Source organism: Salvelinus fontinalis, chromosome 11, assembly GCF_029448725.1.
Source record: "Salvelinus fontinalis isolate EN_2023a chromosome 11, ASM2944872v1, whole genome shotgun sequence".
In the NCBI taxonomy this organism is placed as follows: Eukaryota; Metazoa; Chordata; class Actinopteri; order Salmoniformes; family Salmonidae; genus Salvelinus; species Salvelinus fontinalis.
In genome coordinates, this window is record NC_074675.1 from 20,361,132 (window position 1) to 20,379,984 (window position 18,853).

The 18,853-nt window shown below is 42.1% G+C and overlaps 1 protein-coding gene across 8 annotated transcripts in view; it reads left to right on the plus strand.

The window, feature by feature from the left end:
• Nucleotides 1-18,853, plus strand: part of LOC129865261 (lysine-specific demethylase 5A-like) — a 53,394-nt gene that overhangs the window by 17,960 nt on the left and 16,581 nt on the right. For 4 of the 8 annotated variants that reach the window (XM_055937894.1, XM_055937890.1, XM_055937892.1 and 1 more), the window contains 13 exons: nucleotides 3,979-4,057; nucleotides 7,303-7,397; nucleotides 7,651-7,818; nucleotides 9,671-9,790; nucleotides 10,054-10,212; nucleotides 10,432-10,613; nucleotides 11,364-11,526; nucleotides 12,247-12,366; nucleotides 13,323-13,517; nucleotides 13,811-13,992; nucleotides 17,847-17,971; nucleotides 18,092-18,242; nucleotides 18,543-18,663. In XM_055937894.1, the coding sequence (XP_055793869.1) occupies nucleotides 3,979-4,057; nucleotides 7,303-7,397; nucleotides 7,651-7,818; nucleotides 9,671-9,790; nucleotides 10,054-10,212; nucleotides 10,432-10,613; nucleotides 11,364-11,526; nucleotides 12,247-12,366; nucleotides 13,323-13,517; nucleotides 13,811-13,992; nucleotides 17,847-17,971; nucleotides 18,092-18,242; nucleotides 18,543-18,663 (1,860 nt within the window). The remainder of the gene's footprint in view (nucleotides 1-3,978; nucleotides 4,058-7,302; nucleotides 7,398-7,650; nucleotides 7,819-9,670; nucleotides 9,791-10,053; nucleotides 10,213-10,431; nucleotides 10,614-11,363; nucleotides 11,527-12,246; nucleotides 12,367-13,322; nucleotides 13,518-13,810; nucleotides 13,993-17,846; nucleotides 17,972-18,091; nucleotides 18,243-18,542; nucleotides 18,664-18,853) is intronic. The other 4 variants (XM_055937891.1, XM_055937893.1, XM_055937897.1 and 1 more) reach the window with 1 other exon arrangement.

Below are 18,853 nucleotides of genomic sequence, written 5' to 3' on the forward strand. Positions count from 1 at the left end.
GCCATACCCAAATCTAACTGCCTGTAGCTTGGGCCCTGAAGCAAGGATATGCATATTCTTGGTACCATTTGAAAGGGAACACTTTGAAGTTTGTGGAAATGTGAATTGAATGTAGGAGAATATAACACAATAGATCTGGTAGAAGAAAATACAAAGAAAAAAACAACTTTTTTTCTCCCCTACAATCTTTGAAATGCAACAGAAAGGTCCCACGTCTAGCCATCACTCTGGTTGTAAATCCGATGGTGTAGTAGGATATGATTTCAGGATATGAAAAATGATTTTATCTAACAAAATGACACTTCATGTTATTTCTGGGACCCTTTGGATGATACATTCTGAAATCTTTCTCTGATTTAAGTACACGTTTCACCTTCAGAGGTGAATTTATCAAACCTATCGCAAGTGAAAATATTTGTTTTGTTGTTAGGAGCGCTCAAACAATAGCATGGCATTTTTTCGCAGTAATAGCTACTTCAAATTGGATAGTGCAGTTATATTAACACAAAGTTGAGCATTCAGCCCATATAAGACATTTATATGTACCGACATTTATTGTTTCTCTAAAATCTGCAATGGTGACACAAGGCGCTGCATGATTTACAAATTTCGACGGACATTTGAGAAATTTACCGGACCCATATGTAATGGGTGCGTACCCTGATTAGGATGTTAACCCACGGTGCTCAGAATGACAGAAATCACGTTTGGATTGTTGTACTTCATATTAACGGAACATGAAAGTCTAGGATGCAACAATGTGCGGTCCTTCTTGCCGAATTCTGATGTGCACTTTGAAGATGTTAGAATAACTATCCACATTTACTTTTCCTCTGCCAACAAGACGAGTAATGAATAGCAAAATTACTAGCCTATTTCTTTTTCGACACGATGACCAATAGAATAGGAGCAATCTGCTATCCCGCATAGAAGAAAAGTTTACCTATTTTATTGATCAGCTTGTTGAGAAAGAAATAGCTTATTTCCAATCTGACTTTGGGTCAGATGTGGGATGATTGAACCAGTTGGTCTAGGCTACATAGGAAACTTTAAAAAGCAATTGGTCTGATGCAACAGGTCAGAAAATGTTGCACAAGGCAGATGACTCTGTGCGACTGTTCGTTCAATAGTTAATGCAATTGGCGAGAAAACACTGCTGTCAAAAGGGCACATGTGAGTGGCCTTTGGCTACTGGACAATGAAAGAAAGTTGATTATAAAATAATTGCATTCATGGATATGGTCAAATTTTTGGCTAGGCTACTTTGAAGCATGGTAAGACATGCCTCGTATTAAAACATTCAGGTTTCAAACAATTAAGTATATTTTTTCAAAATGTATACTGCCTCCAGCTTATTGCAAAGTTGTGTGTGACACGCTAATAAAACCTGCCTTCCATTGCCTATGCATTTGCTGTTTGAGATGCTGTAGCAGCAGCTCTCGTACCCTCTTGACAGATTTTCCTCTCAAAGGCTCTATCTACTAGAGGTTGACCAATTATGATTTTTCAACGATACCGATACCGATACTTTTCTCTGAAGAAGCAAGAATTGTGCGAAACGTCAGGGACCTTTTCTTTTTAAATGTAAAAAAAAAAAAAGGAGGACCAAAAAAAGCTGATACCGATTAATCGGACGATTTTTATATATATATTTGTAATAATAACAATTACAACAATACTGAATGAACACTTATTTTAACTTAATATAATACATCAATAAAATCAATTTAGTCTCAAATATATAATGAAACATGTTCAATTTGGTTTAAATAATGCAAAAACAAAGTTTTGGGGAAGAAAGTAAAAGTGCAATATGTGCCATGTAAAAAAGCTAATGTTTAAGTTCATTAGAACATATGAAATCTGGTGGTTCCTTTTAACATGAGTCTTCAATATTCCCAGGTAAGAAGTTTTAGGTTGTAGTTATTATAGGACTATTTCTCTCTATACCATTTTGTATTTCATATACCTTTGACTATTGGATGTTCTAATAGGTACTTTAGTGTTGCCAGCCTAATCTCGGGAGTTGATATGCTTGAAGTCATAAACAGCGCAATGTTGCTGGCAAACGCAGTAAAGTGCTGTTTGAATGAATGCTTACGAGCCTGCTGCTGCCAACCACCGCTCAGTCAGACTGCTTTATCAAATCATAGACTTAATTATAATATAATAACACACAGAAATATGAGCCTTAGGTCATTAATATGGTCGAATCCGGAAACTATCATCTCGAAAGCAAAACGTTTATTCTTTCAGTGAAATACAGAACTGTTCCGTATTTTATCTAACGGGTGGCATCCGTAAGTCTAAATATTCCTGTTACATTGCACAACCTTCAATGTTATGTCATAATTACGTAAAATTCTGGCAAATTAGTTCGCAACGAGCCAGGCGGCCCAAACGGTTGCAAATACCCTGACTCTGCGTGCAATGAACGCAAGAGAAGTGACACAATTAACCTAGTTTAATATTGCCTGCTAACCAGGATTTATTTTAGCTAAATATGCAGGTTTAAAAAAAATATACTTCTGTGTATTGTTTTTAAGAAAGGCTTTGATGTTTATGGTTAGGTACATTCGTACAACAATTGTGCTTTTTTCGCAAATGCGCTTTTGTTAAATCATCCCCCGTTTGGCGACGTAGGCTGTCTTTGTTAGGAAGAAATAGTCTTCACACAGTTCGCAACGAGCCAGGCAGTCCAAACTGCTGCATGTACCCTGACTCTGTTGCACAGAACAAAACACAAGAGAAGTGACACAATTTCCCTGGTTAAAAGAAATGCATGTTAGCAGGCAATATTAACTAAATATGCAGGTTCAAAAATATATACTTGTGTATTGATTTTAAGAAAGGCGTTGATGTTTATGGTTAGGTACACATTGGTGCAATGACAGTGCTTTTTTTTGCGAATGCGCTTGTTAAATCACCCATTTGGCGAAGTAGGCTATGATTCAATGATACATTAACAGGCACCACATCGATTATATGCAACGCAGGACAAGCTAGATAAACTAGTAATATCATCAACCATGTGTAGTTAACTAGTGATTTATGTTAAGATTGATTGTTTTTTATAAGATACGTTTAATACTAGCTAGCACCTTACCTTGGCTCCTTGCTGCACTCGCATAACAGGTAGTTAGCCTGCCACTCAGTCTCCTCGTGGAGTGCAATGTAATCGGCCATGATCGGTGTCCAAAAATGCCGACTACCGATTGTTATGATAACTTGAAATCGGCCCTAAATAATCGGCCATTCCGATTAATCGGTCGACCTCTAATCTGTACGCATGTGATGGATAAGATGCATAACGAATGTACTGTACACGTGCCAATTTTAATTCCACAACAGTATGAGAATTAACCTATAGATCGATGAGCATTATTTCGCATTTAATTTTTTTATTATTCTCCCGGACAATTGGCGCGGGCAAATTTATCGGCCTTTACATATATTTTTTTTCTGCCAGAAGCCTGCTATTACAGGTTAACGGAAACTCTGCTTGAGGTAATCCAGAGAACTTACTGTGTGGCAATTGTTTTGTGTAGTTTGGCATAAAGACTTCCAAATTACATGCAATATACAGCAACGAACATAACGCCTACAGAGGTATCACCATGGATTCATTGATTATCCAGGCCCAATATCACATTGCTGTTGTTGGCTACTTTTTAAATTGAACAGCGACCCAGCTTCTGCCCCTTCATCATTTCCTAGATTCCCCAGCTGCAGTCAGTAGAACTCTTCACGGGGTCAGTCGTTGATGTTTGTCATTCCAACAAGATCTAACTGTTTCCTGGACATCTCTCCAGGACTCTGCATCTGAAATAGACCCTATTCCCTATATAGTACACTACTTTGGGGCCTGCATAATACTCTGGTCAAAAGTAGGGCGCTATATAGGGAAACGGGTAACATTTTGGACTCATCCCAGGAACGTTCCCTGATTTTGTATCATGTTTTTGTCTCCTCTCCTAGCGGGAAAACAAAGAGCCCAAGACCATGCAGATCTTTGGCAGTGGTCCCAAGATGGTTGGTTTAGAGATTGTACCGGCTGGTAAGGAACTTAGCTAGTATTTATTTGACTTCACTTATCCAGAGGAGATGCTGCAACGACAAGTGTGTTCATGGATTTTTCGACGATAGAAACTCTAAGCAGTTTATCGGGACGCCTAAGTCCAAGCTATATATATTTTTTCCATTTAAATATATATATATTTTTTTGTATATACATTTTCGCATGTTAACACTTTGTTTTTAAACAACTTAAACCAGATATAAAGTATCTGGATAGATAATGCCATATAGATAATGAAAGATAATGCCATATACAGTGCATTTAGAATGTATTCAGGCTAGAGGTCGACCAATTAATCGGAATGGACGATTAATTAGGGCCGATTTTCAAGTTTTCATAACAATCAGAAATCGGTGTTTTTGGATGGCGATTTTGCCGAATAAAAAAAAAAATATATATACACTGCTCAAAAAAACAAAGGGAACTAAAATAACACATCCTAGATCTGAATGAATGAAATATTCTTATTAAATACTTATTTCTTAACATAGTTGAATGTGCTGACAACAAAATCACACAAAAATTATCAATGGAAATCAAATTTATCAACCCATGGAGGTCTGGATTTGGAGTCACACTCAATTAAAGTGGAAAACCACACTACAGGCTGATCCAACTTTGATGTAATGTCCTTAAAACAAGTCAAAATGAGGCTCAGTAGTGTGTGTGGCCTCCACGTGCCTGTATGACCTCCCTACAACGCCTGGGCATGCTCCTGATGAGGTAGTCCCAGACCTGGACTAAAGCATCCACCAACTCCTGGACAGTCTGTGGTGCAAAGTGGCGTTGGTGGATGGAGCGAGACATGATGTCCCAGATGTGCTCAATTGGATTCAGGTCTGGGGAACGGGGCGGGCCAGTCCATAGCATCAATGCCTTCCTCTTGCAGGAACTGCTGACACACTCCAGCCACATGAGGTCTAGCATTGTCTTGCATTAGGAGGAACCCAGGGCCAACCGCACCAGCATATGGTCCCACAAGGGGTCTGAGGATCTCATCTCGGTACCTAATGGCAGTCAGGCTACCTCTGGTGAGCACATGGAGGGCTGTGCGGCCTCACAAAGAAATGCCACCCCACACCATGACTGACCCACCGCCAAACCGGTCATGCTGGAGGATGTTGCAGGCAGCAGAACATTCTCCACGGCGTCTCCAGACTCTGTCACATCTGTCCCATGTGCTCATGTGCTCAGTGTGAACCTGCTTTAATCTGTGAAGAGCACAGGGCGCCAGTGGCGAATTTGCCAATCTTGGTGTTCTCTGGCAAATGCCAAACGTCCTGCACGGTGTTGGGCTGTAAGCACAACCCCCACCTGTGGACGTCGGGCCCTCATACCACCCTCATGGAGTCTGTTTCTGACCATTTGAGCAGACACATGCACATTTGTGACCTGCTGGAGGTCATTTTGCAGGGCTCTGGCAGTGCACCTCCTTGCACAAAGGCGGAGGTAGCGGTCCTGCTGCTGGGTTGTTGCCCTCCTACGGCCTCCTCCACGTCTCCTGATGTACTGGCCTGTCTCCTGGTAGCGCCTCCATGCTCTGGACACTACGCTGACAGACACAGCAAACCTTTTTGCCACAGCTCGCATTGATGTGCCATCCTGGATGAGCTGCACTACCTGAGCCACTTGTGTGGGTTGTAGACTCCGTCTCATGCTACCACTAGAGTGAAAGCACCGCCAGCATTCAAAAGTGACCAAAACATCAGCCAGGAAGCATAGGAACTGAGAAGTGGTCTGTGGTCACCACCTGCAGAACCATTCCTTTTTTGGGGGTGTCTTGCTAATTGCCTTTAATTTCCACCTTTTGTCTATTCCATTTGCACAACAGCATGTGAAATTTATTGTCAATCAGTGTTGCTTCCTAAGTGGACAGTTTGATTTCACAGAAGTGTGACTAACTTGGAGTTACATTGTGTTGTTTAAGTGTTCCCTTTAGTTTTTTGAGCAGTGTATATATATACATATATTTATATATATATCTACCTACAGAAGTAAGATAGATCCTGCTTTTGTTGACTGTTTGAATGTTTGTTTAATATCCTACTCTGATGTATGTGAGCACCAAGCCTCACGCAATGCAAAATGTTGGGTAAAGCAATTTCACAAATTCGTCTGTTTTTAATCTTTGCTATGCTGTAATAAAGGTTTTGTAGCAGACTATGGTATTACCTAATTTATTTAATGTTTACAGTGTTCCAAACGGGCAGAACAATTATATTGTAATCTAACAGCACCTGTTTGGCATACACTACTGAAGCAGCGCTTACTCCTATACCCTCCTTTTTCTTGATCTCCAGTAGTTTCCACAACTAATTCAAATGGCTTTCACACATCTGACTTCCCCTTTCCCTCCTGAGCAACCAGTAAACATTCCCCTGTTCTCAAGTTTCTTTTTCACGTCCTCCGCATCCATTTTGCTGTTATAATGCTGGGAATTTGTTATAACCAATTTATTGATGTGATTATGGTAGTCTCACGTAAAGAGAGAAAGGGTTAATGGAATAGGGAGGGAATGGTTTTCCTAAACAATTTCGGTAACAGAACTTCTCAAAACAAGTAAGAAAAAAAGAAAATTGGCTGTACTTATGTTGCAGCTTCAGCGTGTACAGCACTATGAACACTTGCTGTGCTGTAGTGCCTGCTGGGAGAGCGAGATTTTAACACAGCGTGGCCATCAGGTTCCCTCTTGAGTTGTTTGTGTATCTTAATTATTTCAACAGTGCTTAAAGCACCAGATAAGCTCAGTGCATATGTGGATTTCATTCAAACACAGGGTGTGTTTATACATGTAAAAGTACAATGTTTAAAAGAAAGAAAGAAGAGACTACTCTCGGTCGACCAAGATTTTACATTTTATCTAATCATGTTGACATAAGATGTTGAATACATGGGGCAATTATTTACATCTTGACATGCTGTATAATTTTAGTTTTTTAACCACTTTTTTGTCCCTCATTACCTTAATTACAATGATACTCTCCTCACTGTTCATTGGCTGAACTAATTGCACTGTTTGTCTACATAACATGGTTCAAGCATTTGCCATTTAACCCGGAAGAAGGCACTGCGTGCCCAATTGTTGGTTGCTATACCCATTAAATGTTTTGGAGCATAATTAGTGTGCAATGTTCTTTCTGTATTTTTGTGGAAAATGCAAGTTGTGGAATGTCAATTCCCTCAGCTCAGTATTGGAGCAAATTTGTTCTCTTGTGTTACATGAGAAGATGATGGGTTCAATAAGAAGCAGCGTTACCTGAAGGCCCAGGCCTTCGCCATTAAGATGCGACCACGCAAAGAAACCCTGGAGGTCAACTTTGTGAGTATCACCAGTTAACTTACTCATTTGTGTCGGTCTAATATTCTATAATAAATCTAGATTATTTTGTAATCTATGAGTTGAGTTGATTTCAACTTTTCTTCACTGTCTGTGTTGTCCTGTTCTCACTCACTAGAGTGCTTAGAAACAAATGAATCACTAGTGGACAACAGCTCAAAATATGTTTTTAGTTTCATTTGACTTTTTGAATGTAATTATTTGATTTATTATTATTTTGTGTTTCCTGTTCTAGATCCCCCAGATTGACCTCTACATGTGCCTGATGTGTGGGCGGGGCGACGAGGAGGACCGCCTCCTGCTGTGTGACGGCTGTGATGACAGCTACCACACCTTCTGTCTGATTCCGCCCCTACAGGATGTCCCTAAGGGGGACTGGCGATGCCCCAAGTGTGTTGCTGAGGTATGGAACTCTGGTGACCCTGCCACTACCCAATCCGAAGCTGATTCCTCACTTAAGAAACCCACGACAGCTAACTTGAATTTTCATGCTAGTCATGCATGTATTCTATATCAATGGAAGATTTTTGCAAAAGCTGTGAATTATAATAGTTTATTTTTTGTGTCGCTTTCGGAAAATTTATCTCAAACAGCACAACATCATCACATATAGTGCATAAATACATACAACAAAGTAAATCACAAGGAGTATTACAACAAGAAAAAACATGTGCATACAGTTCACACCTGCCTACCAGGTGTTATAATTTTGGCTCCGTGTGAATAGGTTGTAGTGTTTAAGCTGTGATGATATACAGAACCAGTCAAGTTTTGACACACCTACTTATTCAAGGGTTTCTTTATTTTTACTATTTTCTAAATTGTAGAGTAATGGTGAAGACATCACAACTATGAAATAACACATATGGAATCATGAGGTAACCAAAAAAGTGTTAAACAAATCAACATATGTGAGATTCTTCAAATAGCCACCCTTTGCCTTGATGACAGCTTTGCACACTCTTGGCGGTCTCTCACCCAGCTTATTGAGATAGTCACCTGGAATGCATTTCAATGAACAGGTGTTAATTGTTAATTTGTGAGATTTCCTCAATGCGTTTGAGCCAATCAGTTGTTGTGACAAGGTAGGGGTGGTATACAGAACATAGCCCTTTTTGGTAAAAGACCAAGTCCATACTATGGCAAGAACAGCTCAAATAAGCAAAGAGAAATGACAGTCCATCATTACTTTTAAGACATGGAGGTCAGTCAATACGGAAAATGTCAAGAACTTCAAGTGCAGTTGCAAAAACCAAGCACTATGATGAAACTGGCTCTCACGAGGACCGCCACAGGAAAGGAAGACCCAGACTTGCCTCTGCTGCAGAGAACAAGTTCATTAGTTACCAGCCTCAGAAAATTCAGCCCAAATAAATACTTCAGAGTTCAAGTAACAGACACATCTCAACATCAACTGTTCAGAGGAGGCTGCGTGAATCAGGCCTTCAAGGTCAAATTGTTACAAAGAAACTACTACTAAAGGACACCAATAAGAAGAAGAAGAGACTTGCTTGGGCCAAGAAATACGAGCAATGGACAATCGACCGGTGGAAATCTGTCCTTTTGGTCTGTCCAAATTTGATATTTGTGGTTCCAACCGCCGTGTCTTTCAGACGCAGAGTAGGTTAGCGGATGATCTCCGCATGTGAGGTTCCCCATTTAACCAGCATGGCTACCACAGCATTCTGCAGCAATATGCCATCCCATCTGCTTTGTGCTTAGTGGGACTATCATTTGTTTTCAACAGGCCGATGACCAAACGCACCTCCAGGCTGTGTAAGGTCTATTTGACCAAGAGGGAGTGTGATGGAGTGCTGCATCAGATGACCTGGCCTCCGCAATCACCCGACCTCAACCCAATTGAGTTAGACCGCAGAGTGAAGGAAATGCAGCCAATAAGTGCTTAGCATATGTGAGAACTCCTTCGAGACTGTTGGAAAAGCATTCCAGGTGAAGCTGGTTGAGAGAATGCCAAGAGTGTGCAAAGTTATCAAGGCAAGTGGTGTCTACTTTGAAGAATCTCATATATAAAATATGTCTTGATTTGTTAAACACATTTTTTGGGTTTCTACATGATTCCATATGTTATGAAATTATGTCTTCACTCTTATTCTACATTGTAGAAAATAGTACAAATAAAACCCTTGAATGAGTAGGTGTCAACTTTTGACTGGTACTGTACATAAATCTTGTTGAGGACAATGGGATAGGATGATGTTTTCTCACTGGCTGTCCCACCCCGTTTCACCCTACAGGAGTGCAGTAAGCCACGGGAGGCGTTTGGCTTTGAGCAAGCCGTGAGGGAGTACACCCTCCAGAGCTTTGGAGAGATGGCTGACCACTTCAAGTCAGACTACTTCAACATGCCCGTGCACGTACGTATCAAAATCAAACGGTCACCTTAAGTAATATGCAAGAATCTAAAGAAAACGATTTATTTTGGAATACATATATTCTGGCTAGGTCCATCTCAAAATCAAGTCCGATGTAGTCAACACACTTTCTTTGGGTGATTTATTATTATTTTATTTTTTCGTCCTTCATGCTGTTTGAAGTTGTACACCTAACCTTTCTCTCCCACTAATGCGCAATCACATCTAAACAATGCATGTGTGTTCTCCTTTCTCTGCACCCCCAGATGGTGCCTACAGAGCTAGTGGAGAAGGAGTTCTGGCGTCTGGTGAGCTCCATCGAGGAGGATGTCATTGTGGAGTACGGAGCTGACATCAGCTCTAAGGAGGTGGGCAGCGGATTCCCCGTCAGGGATGGCAAGAGACGGCTACTGGGAGACGAAGAGGTAACAATGCACCAACTGGGACCTCGACTCTTTCTCGTTAGTCTTTCGCCACCTTTTCAAAACGCATTTGAGATGAAGATCTGTTCCTTCAGTTGGACCTTCTCCTCTAATGCCTTTTTGGAATAGAGAGAGGACACAAGGAATCGTGGAAAGATTAATTGAGAAAGAGCCCCAGTATGAATAAGTAACTTCCATCACCTCTGTCTTGTTCTTCTGTAGGAGTATGCCAATTCAGGCTGGAACCTGAACAACATGCCAGTCCTGGAGCAGTCGGTCCTTACCCACATAAACGTGGATATATCTGGCATGAAGGTGCCCTGGCTCTATGTGGGCATGTGCTTCTCCTCCTTCTGCTGGCACATCGAGGACCACTGGAGCTACTCCATCAACTTCCTGCACTGGTAAAGTAACAAACATGAATTTCTTGTCCTAAATCAACCGCTTACCCAAATATTTAGTAATACTATACATTTATTTATTTTTTCAAAGGACACATATAAAATGTATTTTTAACAGTCCTCAGTGGGAAGAGGCAGACAAATGCATGTACAAAACAATGTAAACCGTATACAATGTTGCTGTTGTGGAAAAATTCTTACACAGGAAAAGTCAGTGAAAGTCAATGAATCTTTGTTTATTGTCAGCGCGCTGGAGAGGTTCCAACCAACTCAATACACTATAGTGCACATGTCAATCAGGAGCTCTCCCCGGTGCTGTCCCAGCAGTTTTCTTCTATATGGCTATACACAGACAAGTTATATTTGCATGATTTAGCATAATTAATTAATCATTACCGTTTTGTTTCATTCATGTGACTGACCAATACTGTTTCATAACATCTGACAGACCAACACCTCACGAGGCTTCTCTCTGAGCTGAGACCTTGAAACTGAGATCTTTTGTTCGTTCTCAAAACAACGTCTGAGCGTACTGCCAAATTACTGATAAGTGAGGATTTGTACAGTCACTTGCATGAACACAAACATTGGTTTATAGAACAGCACAAGAATAGAACACAGAAATGAGTTATAAGAAAAGCACCAACATTAAAATTCCCATTACATTGCAATTGGTCGTAGATACAATTGTACTCCCCATCTTCATTCGTCTGATTGGTTAACCGTCTTCTCTCTCTCTGCCTGTCTCTCCAGGGGGGAGCCTAAGACGTGGTATGGTGTCCCGGCCCATGCGGCAGAGCAGCTGGAGTCAGTGATGAAAAAGCTGGCCCCAGAGCTGTTTGACTCTCAGCCTGACCTGTTGCACCAGCTTGTCACCATCATGAATCCCAACGTCCTCATGGAGCACGGAGTGCCCGTATGTAGTGTGTGTTTCCATCAGTAGCCGTATGTATCAACTGTTTCATAGGAGTGTTGATCTTGGAACAGTTTTGCCTGTTGGATCACAATGAATAAGTTTATATGGACAAGGGTGGGGATCTGACCCTCGATCAGAACTCCGCCTCAGAACTGGCCCCTTTTACGCAGTGGTGTGAAGTACTTAAGTAAAAATACTTTAAAGTACTACTTGAGTATTTTTTGGTGATATCTATACTGAGCTTTACAGTTTATATTTTAGACAACTTTTACTTCACTACATTCGCCAGACGTTTTCCCTGACACCCAAAAGTACCCATTACATTTTGAATGCTTAGCAGGACAGGAAAATTGTCCAGTTCACAAACTTATCAAGAAAACATCCCTGGTCTACCCTATTGCCTCTGATCTGACGGACTCACTAAACACATGCTTACTTTGTAAATGATTTCCGAGTGTTGGAGTGTGCCCCTGGCTATCTATAAATTTTAAAAACAAGAAAACTGCCATATGGTTTGCTTAATATAAGCAATTTGAATTTTTTTTACTTTTAGACTTTTACTCAAGTAGTATTTTACTGGGTGACTTTTACTTCAGTCATTTTCTAGTAAGGCATCTTTACTTTTACTCAAGTATGACAATTGGGTACTTTTTCCACCGCAGCTTTTACGAGACCAATTCTGCATCGTGTCTTTTACTGGTGTGTGTTTGTGCCACTTAGGTTTACCGCACCAACCAGTGTGCGGGGGAGTTTGTGGTGACCTTTCCCAGAGCCTATCACAGTGGCTTCAACCAGGGATACAACTTTGCTGAGGCTGTCAACTTCTGTACCGCAGACTGGGTGAGTTTAAAGTTTTAGCAAGTGTTTGTGTGTAAACAAATATTACCAGAATGTTGAATTGGAATTTTGAAATTGGGAGTAGGTTTGGGCGGTATCAAGATTATCATAACTTCATACCCCAATTGATAATATGTAATCTAAAGGTTAACAATGCTAACAAGAACATGTAAAATCCCATAGTGAATGCTAACAAGCGCATTGCGAATATTTTATAGTCTCTGACCTGAACTATACAAGTAACTCAAATGCTGCATGCACAAAACAAATATTAGACAGCAAGGCTTTGGATCCAGGAGGGGATTATCTGAATGCTTGATTTTGGAAGAAGCTAACCACTTAGCTAACTAACTACTATATTAGCAAACCAAATGCAGAACTTCAGAGCATTTACTGCATTTTAGACAGTTACTTAGTTATAAGATATCCAGCTGGAAAACATTTAGTTGTGAATTCCATACTGTAACTAGATCACCTGGCGCGTGCTGCACAACTGTGAGTGACTCACAAGGCTGTGGTCTCGGTAGTTCTGTGACTGGGTACTACCGTTAAGCTTCATAATGAAAAATTAGGTTACTGGTGAAATGGAAGATCACAATCTTTATCTCCAAACATATTGCACAAGTTGACTGCAGGTATTTACTTGAGTAGCTACAGATATTCAAATTCATAAAAAAAACATCAAATAAATAGTTTCAACGCTATTGGCGGTATTGGAAAACCATCCCGTGGCTATTTCCAAATGCCCCGGTATACCGCCCAAGCCTAGTTGGGAGCTTAAAATCATTTCGTAAAGTATTTTATACCCTTACTGTCCGCATTGCTGTCTTGGTGAATCAATCATCTTAGATATTCCCGTTCCATTGCTTTCTTTGCTTCTCCTTGATGTTTTGAGGAGAAAAGATCCAAGGAATCGATTAAAGACTTTTGACTGTCTCTGTGTGTCCATCCCCTTCCAGCTCCCGATGGGTCGTCAGTGTGTGGCCCACTACCGGCGGCTCCACCGCTACTGTGTCTTCTCCCACGAGGAGCTGCTGTGCAAGATGGCTGCCGACCCCGAGAGCCTGGACGTGGAGCTGGCTGCTGCAGTCTTCAGAGAGATGGGAGAGATGATGGAGGAAGAGACACGGCTTAGACAGGCCTTGCAGGAGATGGTGAGGGACAGGACCCAGGGGGATTTCTATATAAACAACCTTTTGTCACTTTAGGAAACTTGACAGGAGGGCCAGGACAGAGAGGGTGAAGTAATGCAAGCGGGGTTTACTTGGGAATACATTATGATGATACACTATCTAACAATATGTTGACGTCGCACAATCCCAAAGATATGTTTCAAATTATTTCCTATCACCCCAAAAGTTAATTAATTATGTAATTTCACATTTGTCCTTCCAGTCTAGTTGAAGTGGATTGTTTTCTGGTTGAGATTTTCCCTCTGTGTCTGCAGGGTGTGCTGTCCTCAGAGCAGGAGGTGTTTGAGCTGGTCCCTGATGACGAACGGCAGTGTCAGAAGTGTAAGACCACCTGTTTCCTGTCAGCTCTGACGTGTCCCTGCAGCCCAGAGCGTCTCGTCTGTCTGCACCACGCCAAGGAGCTTTGTGACTGTCCCCTGGGAATTAAGTGTCTGCGGTAAATTACTACAGCTGTGTGATATGGACAAAAGTCCATATGGAACAATAACTTCATAACAATGTGCACCAGTTTTTTATTTATTATCCTTTAAACTACTACTAGTTTAATGGTTGTAGCTATCAATTGTCCTATTAACAATCACCCATGTTAACAAACTTATTTCATTTCAAACTTCACATTTATCTAAAATAGGCTATTTGTCAAATAAAATTGTATATGTAACATGTGTGAATACAACAGGTGTGGGCCTTACAGTGAATTGCTTATTTACAAGCCCTTAACCAACCATGCAGTTTTAAGAAAATACCAACAACAAAAAAAGTAAGAGGTAAGAATAACAAATAATTAGAGCTGCAGTAAATAACAATAGCAGGGCGATATACAGGGGGTACCGTTACAGAGTCAATGTGCGGGGGTACCGGTTTCGAGGTAATTATGTACATGTAGGTAGCGTTATTAAAGTGGCTATGCATAGATGAAAATAGGAGCAGCAGCGTGTGGGGGGGGGGGGGTGCAAATAGTCTGGGTAGCAATTTGATTAGCTGTTCAGGACTCTTATGGGGTAGAAGCTGTTTAGAAGCCTCTTGGACCTAGATTTGGCGCTCTGGTAGCAGAGAGAACAGTCTATGACTAGGGTGGCTGGAGTCTTTGACCATTTTTGGAGCCTTCCTCTGACACCGCCTGGTACAGAGGTCCCGGATGGCAGGAAGCTTGATGTCCTGGGCCGTATGCGCAACCCTCTGTAGTGCCTTTTTTATTTGTTTCACCTTTATTTAACCAGTTAGGCAAATTGAGAACAAGTTCTCATTTACAATTGCCTTACGGTCGGAGGCCGAGCAGTTGCCATACCAGGTAGTGATACAACCCGTCAGGATGCTCTCGATGGTGCAGCTGTAAAACCTTTTGAGAATCTGAGGACCCATGCCAAATCTTTTCAGTCTCCTGAGGGGGAATAGGTTTTGTCGTGCCCTGTTCACGACTGTGCTTGGACCATGTTAGTTTGTTGGTGATGTGGACGCCAAAGAACTTGAAGCTTTCTACCTGCTCCACTTCAGCCCCGTTGATGAGAAAGGAGGTGTGCTCGGTCCTCCTTTTCCTGTAGTCCACAATCATCTACTTTGTCTTGATCACGTTGAGGGAGATGTTATCCTTGCACCACACGGTCAGGTCTCTGACCACCTCCCTATAGGCTGTCTCGTCGTTGTCGGTGATCAGACCTACCACTTTTGTCATCAGCAAACTTAATGATGACGTTGTTGGAGTTGTGCCTGGCTGTGCAGTCATGAGAGAACAGGGAGTATAGGAGGGGGCTGAGCACGCACCGCTGAGGGGCCCCCGTGTTGAGGGTCAGCGTGGCGGATGTGTTGTTACCTACCCTTACCACATGGGGGCAGCCCGTCAGGAAGTCCAGGATCCAGTCGCAGAGGGATGTGTTTAGTCCCAGGGTCCTTAGCTTAGTGATGAGCTTTGAGGGCACTATGGTGTTGAACGCTGAGCTGTAGTCAACGAATAGCATTCTCGCATAGGCGTTCCTTTTGTCCAAGTGGGAAATGGCAGTGTGGAGTGCAATAGAGATTGCATCATCTGTGGATCTGTTGGTGCAGTAATGCAAATTGGAGTGGGTGTAGGGTTTCTGGGATAATGGTGTTGATGTGAGCCATGACCAGCATTTCATGGCTACAGATGTGAGTGCTATGGGTCGGTAGTCATTTAGGCAGGTTACCTTAGTGTTCTTGGGCACAAGTACTATGGTGGTCTGCTTGAGACATGTTAGTATTAGACTCAGACATGGAGAGGTTGAAAATGTCAGTGAAGACACTTGCCAGATGGTTTCTCTGGATACTGTGCATGCTCGGAGTACACGTCCTGGTAATCTGTCTGGCCCAGCGGCCTTTTGAATGTTGACCTGTTAATGTTGACCTGTTCTTACTCACATCGGCTGCAGGAGAGCATGATCACACAGTCGTCCGGAACTGCTGATGCTCTCATGCATGTTTCAGTGTTACTTGCCTCGAAGCGAGCATAGAAGTTATTTAGCTCATCTGTTAGGCTCATGTCACTGGGCAGCTCTCGGGTGTGCTTCCCTTTGTAGTCTAATAGTTTGCAAGCCCTGCCACACCCGCCGAGCGTCGGAGCCGGTGTAGTACGATTCGATCTTAGTCCTGTATTGTTGCTTTGCCCGTTGGATGGTTTGTCGGAGGGCATAGCGGGATTTCTTATAAGCTTCCGGGTTAGAGTCCCGCTCCTTGAAAGCGGCAGCTCTACCCTTTAGCTCAGTGCGAATGTTGCCTGTAATCCATGGCTTCTGGTTGGGGTATGTACGTACAGTCACTGTGCACTTATTGATAAAGCCAGTGACTGATGTGATGTACTCATCAATGCCATCGGAAGAATCCCGGAACATATTGCAGTCTGTACTAGCAAAACAGTCCTGTAGTTTAGCATCTCTTTCATCGGACCACTTTTTTATAAAGCGAGTCTTCCTGCTTAAATATTTGCTTGTAAGCAGGAATCAGGAGGAGAGAGCTTTGTACGCTTCTCTGTGTGTGGAGTAAAGGTGGTCTAGAATTAATTTTCTGTCTGGTTGCACATTTAACATGCTGATATAAATGAAGTGAAACTGATTTAAGTTTCCCTGCATTTAAATCCCCGAGCAATAGGAGCACCGCCTCGCGTTTTCCTGTTTGCTTATGGCGGTATATAGCTCATTGAGTGAGGTTTTAGTGCCAACATCGGTCTGTGGTATGTAGACTGCTACGAAAAATACAGATAGTGTGGTCTACAGCTTATCATGAGATACTCTACCTCAGGTGAGTAAAACCTTGAGACTTTCTTAAATATCGTGCACCAGCTATTGTTTACAAATATGCTTAGGCCCCCGCCCCGTGTCTTACCAGAGGCTGCTGTTCTGTCCTGCTGATGAAGTGTATATCCCGCCAGCTGTATGTTCTTATTGTCGTCGTTCAGCCACGATTCGGGGAAACCTAACATATTACAGTTTTTATGTCCCGGTGGTATGATATACATGCTTTCAGTCCGTCCCATTTATTTTCCAGCGATTGAACGTTAGCTAGCAGAATGGAAGGAAAGGGCAGATTAGCCACTCGTCGCCTGATCCTCACAAGGGAACCTGATCTCTTTCCGCGAAAGCTCAGTTTCCTTTTCTAGTGAATCACGTGGATCTGGGCCTGGTCGGGTGTCTGTAGTATATCCCTCGCGTCCGACTCATTGAAGAAGAACACCTCGTTCAATTTAAGTTGCGTAATTCCAGTTCTGATGTTCAGAAGCTCTTTTTGTACATAAGAGACGGTAACAGCAACATTATGTACAAAACAAGTTACGAACAACGCAAAAAAAATAAAAAAATATCATGGTTGGTTTAGAGCCGATATGATGGCAGCCCTCTCCGGCGCCATCATCATTATGGTCAGTGTCGATACAAATGTTCTTATCGTCCCAGCTCTACTAAGGAGAGGGGTGGTTGTTGGGGTGGGAGGGCAGCTCTACTGAGCAGAGAGGGGTCGGTGAGTGAATAAATTAATTTGGGGAGTTACAAGTGTCTCTCCTGAGAAGGAATGGATAAATGGATGGATGGTTGAATGAAGTAGAGGAGTTATGAACTCTGTACTTCTCAGAAGCCCCCATAAGAGCCCACTGATTTAATGATAGTTGTTTTACCTGTCAATGCATCAGTGACGACTTGGATGTAGTTTCACTGACCCAAAATAATTATAATCTCCATTGAACGTTGCTTTTTAATGAATGAATAGGGTTAATATGGGTAAATTTGACCACGTATAGCAATCAATATTAAATAGATTCTGACGCTCCTCTGTCTCTTTGTATTCCAGCTACAGGTATGATCTGGAGGAGTTTCCCTCCATGCTGTATGGGGTGAAGTCCAGAGCCCTGTCCTATGACACCTGGGTCAAGCGGGTCACTGAGGCCTTGGCTGCTGACCACAAGAATAAGAAAGGTAGGAGGACTATCTGTACTGTAAAGGTGGAAATACTCTGCACAATATTATAACAATTGTACTACGATACCCCATGCCTCATGTCTTTCTTTCCTGTCTCTGTCAATCTCCCTTTGTCAGGCCTGATAGAGTTGAAGGTTCTTCTGGAGGATGCAGAGGACAGGAAGTATCCAGAGAACAGTCTGTTCCGTCGGCTCAGAGAGATGGTGAAGGAGGCCGAAACCTGCTCTTCTGTGGCCCAGGTACTGCTCAGCCGCAAGCAGAGACACAGGTCAGTAGAGTACAGATACACACACTGCTGTTATGTCACGCTAAAGTTTATATCCCTGTTCTCTACCCTTCTCCCAAGTTGTGCACTTGCACACTCCACACCATGAAATTAAAAGCATTGGATTGGTGCCAGCATTCTCCTTTATTGTTTTTACACCATATAATCTGTGAGGGAGAGTGTGCTAGTGCACACTTTAGGAGAAGGGTAACAAATTGGGACATAACCTAAAGCACCATTTAACATGTATACCTCTACCTGTGAGTAATAAATCAACTCAAAGTATATGTCTCTGTATTCCAGTACCAGGCAGCATCCAGAGAGCAGCAGGACTCGTAACAAGCTGACAGTGGAGGAGCTGAAAGTCTTTGTAGAGCAGTTGTTCAAACTGCCCTGTGTCATCGGACAGGCTCGACAGGTCAAAGTAAGTCCCAAACCTAATACAGTCACAGGCCCTTAAGAGATGTACAGTAATTATCCTCCTCTGACATCCTACTCTATTTGTATTATAATACTGAAGTTGACCTGTCCCCAAACCAGTATTAGTTGATTAGTAGTTCTTGATTGTTAGTATTTAACACCATATCCCTCATCCCTTCATCCCTCTCTCCCTC